At 52.3% G+C, this 6,410-nt stretch overlaps 1 protein-coding gene across 4 annotated transcripts in view; it reads left to right on the forward strand.

Moving 5' to 3' along the window:
- Window positions 1–2,534: 2,534 nt before the first annotated feature.
- The window catches only part of Mfsd2a (major facilitator superfamily domain containing 2A), a 15,592-nt gene continuing 11,716 nt past the window's right edge, over window positions 2,535–6,410 (forward strand). Inside the window, exons 1-2 of one of the 4 annotated variants that reach the window (XM_013348331.2) lie at window positions 2,535–2,953; window positions 4,513–4,641. In XM_013348331.2, the coding sequence (XP_013203785.1) occupies window positions 2,861–2,953; window positions 4,513–4,641 (222 nt within the window). In that variant the 5' untranslated portion in view covers window positions 2,535–2,860. Of the gene's footprint in view, window positions 2,954–3,517; window positions 3,582–4,509; window positions 4,642–6,410 lie in introns of those variants that run through there. The other 3 variants (XM_005353304.2, XM_026782321.1, XM_026782322.1) reach the window with 3 other exon arrangements.

The following is a 6,410-nucleotide window of genomic DNA, read 5'->3' on the forward strand; positions in this document are numbered from 1 at the left end:
CACTATTTTAAGCATTCCATTTGATCTTCATATACTCACTCAGCCGGGCAGTGGTGGTGCATGCCTTTAATCCCAGCACTTGGGATGTAGAGGCAGGCGAATCTCTGTGAGTTCAAGGCCAGCCTGGGCTACAAGAGCTAGTTCCAGGACAGGCTTGCCTGGTGCATGGTGCATGGCGGGTGTGTGGTACTTGGGAATTGTTGTGTTAGAGCTGCCCTGACTCAGCTCATGGTGAATGAGTGTCTCTAGTGCTGCATTACCGGGCTCTGTCCTGACCAATACAGACAGAACTGAAGTTGTAAGGGCAAGCTGGACCTAAATTTAGAGTGGAAGAAAACCGTGGGCCATAGAACCGGAGTCCAAAACAATTTCTGCAGGCTGAAATAAGTGAGATGACATTCTTCCGCCGAGAGCCTGAAGTAGAGGATGGTGAAGCAACGCGACTTGACCCCAAGCTCTGGTGCAAAGGGTCTGAATGATTTAGTTAACCGTAACCTGATGGGACCTAGTCATGGGAGAGAAGGCTCTGAAGCCTAGCAGTCTTAGGCTGCATTAACAATGTGTCGTGTCCAGACTGGGGGACATAATAGGCCTATTGTGCTGGCTTGGTCAGGCCATATCTGGAATCTTAGCGCTGCTACACTGACAGACTGGAATCAGGCCAGGAGGGGACCAGCCCAGCCTCAGCTCCCCAGCTCTAGCGCTAAATGCTTCCTGTACAGTTTCTTGTCATAGCCCCCAAACAACCCTATTAGGCAGGTGCCTACTTTGTACACAGGAAGGATAACAGAAATGCCCAGGGTCGGCTGGATAGCTGGTGCACCGAGACGCTGTGGCTTTTCTGAATGGGCTCCTCTGCTCTTTGCACATTCACTCCCTGGAGTTTAGTGGGATGTGGAAGTAAAAGAGATAGAGTTTTTATTTGCAAGGAGGGCATGCTCTGGCCTGGTGATTCAGATCTTTTATGGAATGCTGTGATTCAAGGCAGGGAAGAATTTAGGGCTGGGAGGGATCAGAGAGAACTCCTTAGCCAAATCAAGACTAGAGCAGGGAAGAGAGACAGGGTAGTGACACATAGCTCACAGTGGGGAACATGGGCTGGGCTGTGGTGGCACATGCCTTTCCTCCCAGCACTTGGGAGGCAGACACAGGTGGATCTCTGTGAGTTTGAGGCCTGCCTGGTCTACAAGAGCTAGTTCCAGGATAGGCACCAAAGCTGCAGAGAAACCCTGTCTCAGAAAACCAAAACCAAAAAAGAAAACAAAAAACAAAACCGTGGGGACATAGAACTCTATCCATGCTTTCTGATGGGACAGGGCAGTGTCACGCAGTTCACAGCGGGGACACAAAGCCCCATCCGCACCTTCTTATGGGACAGGTTAGTAACACACAGCTCACAGTGAGGATATAAAGTCCCATCCACGCCTTCTGAGGGTCTTCACTGTTACACTGTTTGTTTCTGTACAGTGATGTGCCCAGATGGGATTGGTCAGGGCACACCAGGGAGTGTGCTGTGGTCATCGTGGGGGAGTCAGATCTCAATATCTCTTCCCTGCAATTTGAATTAAAAGAAAGAAGAAGAAGAAGAAGAAAATAAGGAGCCCAGCATGGAGAAACACAGGTCCTGTGTAAGCGGCCTCTGAGAATCTCAGCAGTAACTTCACTGATGAAGGAGAGCTGGACTTCACCCAGGCTGCTGGGGATCTGGGAAGTCTGGGGTGACGTTAGCAGAGGTGGAAGAAAAGGCAGTTCTTTGCTGGCAGCTATGCTTGGCCTGTTTAGATGAAGGTCCTCCTTTCTTTCAAGGACCACATTCCTCTGTATTCTCTTTCTCGGAGCTTTCCTTTCTTTCTTTCTTTCTTTTTTTTTTTTTTTTTTTTTTTTTTGACACAGAGGGCTGTTGGAGTCTTGTATCTCCCAGGGCTTCCTGTCTGGGAGCACATATACCCAGTTCAGCCTTCTGTAATTTATACTGAGGAGCAGAACAGGAGAGTCATGAGCACAGACTCAGGAACTGGACAAAACCTTCCTGGCCTGTACACTCTGTCATAATAGCTGCTGCTCTTCTCTGTGTCCCCCTTTCCTCGGCTGTAAAGTGGGGTTAATAATAGTACCACCCTCAGATGGAGTTCATGAGCACCCAATGAAATCGTGTCAAGCCTCTAAGAAGCTATCCATAAAAGGCTGCTGTGGCCCTGACTTCTTCGTAGAACTTGATAGCTTCCTTGCTGGAAAGGGCAGCCACTGAGCTGGCAAATTTTCCTGTCCCGTTGAAAAAGGTTCCCTAAATATCACAGGCAAAAAGAAGGAATGAGCGATCTTGAGATATAAAAGAGGGACATTGATAGTGAAAGTTACAGCCTATGACTTCAGGTTTGGGGGAAGGGAGAAGCCACCTGACTCCAGCTTGTTAAAGGGGGGGGGGCATCGGAGTTCAAAAGTTATGGGCTAGCAGGCTCGACTCGGGGAGAACTCACTCTGGGGGACCTCGGGCAGGTCACTTTCAGCCTTGGGGTTCAGTTTCCTTGGGCGAGTCAGGTGGGTGTCTCAGCCTGGCTCAGATGGTTAGGAGCACGCGTTGCCGGATGCCGGCTTTGAGAACGTGGCTGTGCAGCTAGGCTCCGCCAGACGAGTAGGGCAGGCTCGTGCGGGGATTGGCTGGAGGCTTCAGGACCAAACCTTTAAGAGGCGCGGAGGGGGCACGCCAGTTTTCCTTGCCGGCGTTCGCGGTTTACTCAGTGCTGACGAGCGTGCTGGTAGCTGCGGCTGCGTCTACAACGGGGAGCCCCAGGAGAGTGCGGGCCGGCAGAACACAGGAGCATCCCGGCGTCCCGGTTCCAGACGGCGTGGCCCGCGGGTCATGGCCAAAGGAGAGGGCGCCGAGAGCGGTTCCGCGGCGGGACTGCTCCCCACCGGCATCCTCCAAGCCAGTGAACGGCCGGTCCAGGTGAAGGTGAGGTGCCGAGAGGAGGGTAAAGGGTGGTGGGCAGACCGAGAGGTGGGCACAGGGGCGTCTGAGATTAGGCTTGGTCTTTGGGACACTGAGGGGAGGGGGGTGTAACAGGGTACAGTGAGACTTGGAAAAAGAAGAAAGTCCAAGGGGTGTTCCGGAACCGGGGAGTGATGGAGAAAGAAAATATATAGCCCCTTTGCTCACCCCTACGCTGGGTTTGCGCCAAGAGCGGCGGCAACTCTACATGGCGTGGGGCTCTCCCTAGAGCTCTAGGTTCTCCTGTGCTGAGCCACGCTGTCCCTCTCCTTAGATCTGGGGAGATCCCCAAAATTTGAGAGTCCCCTTCGTTCTCGATCTCTTCCCCCACCCCCGCCGCCCTCTCTACTCTCACGTTTTAACTCTGAGAAGGGCCACTCAAGTTCATTCATAAGAACAAGGGCTCTGCTCTTAAAGGAGCCGCATGCCGAAAGCGTTTGTGTGACTCTAAGCGTTCAACACGCACAGCGTTCATCGCTTGTCGCTTGTCTCTCGACTCTGACGGGTCCCAGCTCTATGGATCTATTTAACCACCCCGGTGAAACCATGCGGCCCCAGGAAAAGGATCGCTGACAATAGATCTCCTTGGGAGGTGCCTAACTTTTCCTTTTAATTTTATTAACTGATCTTGGAAGGAGCCAGTGAGCAATTATGCTGTTACCATGTATGAGTAATCTCTACTTTCCCCGGGCAACCTCAGCCTCCCCTAGTGCTCTGCCTGGAGAAGGCAGAGCCCTGCATCTGGAGCCCTTTCCACCCCTCTCCAAGGTCCCCTAGGAGCTGGAATGGGTTTGTGTCAGGGATCCGGAGGGTAGGACTTCTCAAGGGTTTGCCTGGAGCTAAGGACTGTCTGCAGGGACCCGGGAACTTTGGGACAGATGGAAGGAACAGCTGTGGCTGCAGTGGCTCGATTGCCCCCCCCCACAGCCTTGGTGTCCTCCACCCAGTAGGCAGGTGGATTCTTGAGGGGTGTCGGGGAGGGAGCCTGGGCTGGGCTCAGGCTGCTTTTGGCAGCAAGAGGATTTTCAGGTTGTGGCAGCTAGTGCAGGGTGGGAACCGGTCCACTGCTTCAACATGCTCTCTCTGAGTAACTTGGAAGGGAGCAAGTACTGAGGGCCCAGGAGATTGTCTTGTATTTGTTTGTTTGTTTGAGACAGGTTTTCTCTACGTAGTCCTGACTGTCTAGGAACTCGCTCCTTAGACAGGCTGCCCTTAAACTCAGAGACCTACCTGTCCAGCTCTGCCTCCCAAGTATTGGGATTAAATGCGTGTAACAACACACCTGGTCAGGAAGAAGATCCTTAAAGATGGAGGGTGACAATTTTTCTCAGAGTCTGGAGATGGGTGGGGGAGTCTGCGTTTAAGGGCAACTTCCTCTGGGGTAGGGGAAGTGGGATTTCCCAAGGTGGAGCCGTTCCTCCTGGCCCAGTTGGCGGGAGAAAGGGCTGTGTGCTTCTGGCACCTTCTAGGTTGGAGACCAGAATCCTGAGCATATTTTCAGTCTTTCCTTCTCTCCCCAGAAGGAACCAAAGAAGAAGCAACAATTGTCCATTTGCAACAAGCTTTGTTATGCAGTTGGAGGGGCCCCTTACCAGCTGACAGGCTGCGCCCTGGGGTTCTTCCTGCAGATCTACCTGCTGGATGTGGCTAAGGTGAGTGTCCTGAGGGCCTAGGCACCTCCAATATGCAGAGGTGGGAAGTGGTAGGCTCCTCTTGGTAGGTTCACCCAGTTTTCTCCGTTGGCAAAACAGGACCAGATCGTGTTCCTTGGCTGCCACTCAGGGCCCCAGTGGATGAGAAAGAAGGCTTTAGGAAGTGTCCAGGAAGGGGAGTCTTTCTGCCCCAGGAGCCACAGCTGGCAACTCGTCCTTGCCTGGCAGGAGCAAGAGAGCCTGGAGGACTAAGCAGCGGCTGTGAGCGAGAATGGGACCCGTTGGTGGTTGGTGACGCTGTTCTTAGAAGAGACTGGCACACCATGTCCCTGGCTGGAAGACAGTCAGCTGGCTTGGCTCAGGGTTTTTAGTGGGTGTTGCCAGGCTCTTGGAAGAACTGTATCCCACCCTCACCTGAGAAATGGCAGCTTGGTGGTGGGTAGGGAAACCTGAAGGTGCAGGCATATGTAACGTACCCCCGTACTTGGGGTCTCATCCGAAGAAGCAGGGCTACTGTGTGTATTTGAGAAGCCTTGGCCAGCAGCCTGGCATGCAAAGAATTCACCCTGTCTGGATGAGAGAGTGGGAGACTGAGTAACCATGGCTCCAGGGTGCCCTCGCTGGCTCTCTTCTGGGTAGCATCCCTGGGCAAGAGAGACATATTAGTGCATATTCATTTCCGTTTGCAGGTGTGGAACAATGAGCCCCCGAAAGGACAGAAGACCCATTCAGTAGCTAGGTTTCAAATAGTTCCCATGGCTGGGCCCTAAGGGGGTTATAAATAAGAGGAACCTGCAGTTGAGCATAAAGTGGGGTTAGAGTAAGTGGAGTGACAGTTCGGGAAGGCTGCCAGCTTTCCAGAGCAGGGTTATAACAACTGGACATGGTGGCACAAGCCTGTTACCCCAGCACTTAGGTTAGGAGGAGGCCGAGACAGGAGGATTGGGATTTCAGAACCAGCCCAAGACCCTGTCTCAAAAACAAAGGAAAAGTCAACCAATCAATCAATCAATCAATCAAGGTTTTATGGATGAGGTTGAAACCGGAAATTCTGTATTAGAACCTAGAGTGTTTGGAGGTGATCAGCCACTTTCTAAAAAGCATCTATAGGGTAGGCATAGTGACACACATCTGCAATCCCAGCACTGGGAAGGGAGAACCAAGAGGAGGATCCTTCAAGTGAGAGTCCAGCCTGGTCTACTTACCAGGTTCTAGACTAGTCAGGACTATAAAGGAGACTGCCCCCCTTACACACACGCACATGCACACACGTGTGCACGCACACATGCAGTGTCACGGTGGGGAAGTCACTGGAGAGACTGCTCAGTGGTTAAGGGCTTACTGCTTTTTTCAGAGGACCTGAGTTGTGAGTACCCATGCTGGGCCCCTCACAGCCACAATTGCCTATAACTGCAGCTCTAGGGGATCCAATACCTCTGGCCTCCTGTATTCATTCATACAGCACCCCCACTACACAAACACAATCACATGATTTAAAATAACAAAATGAATTCTTTTTTTTTTGTTGTTTTGTTTTGTTTTTAGAGACAGGGTTTCTCTGTAGCTTTGGAGCCTGTCCTAGAACTAGCTCTTGTAGACCAGGCTGGCCTCGAACTCCCAGAGATCTGCCTGCCTCTGCCTCCCGAGTACTGGGATTAAAGGCATGCGCCACCACTGCCCGGCTCTTCATCTTCTTTTTAGGAATTCATTTTGGGCCGGGCGGTGGTGGCGCACGCCTTTAATCCCAGCACTCGGGAGGCAGAGGCAGG

The sequence above is a fragment of the Microtus ochrogaster genome, chromosome 10 (genome assembly GCF_000317375.1).
Source record: "Microtus ochrogaster isolate Prairie Vole_2 chromosome 10, MicOch1.0, whole genome shotgun sequence".
In the NCBI taxonomy this organism is placed as follows: domain Eukaryota; kingdom Metazoa; phylum Chordata; class Mammalia; order Rodentia; family Cricetidae; genus Microtus; species Microtus ochrogaster.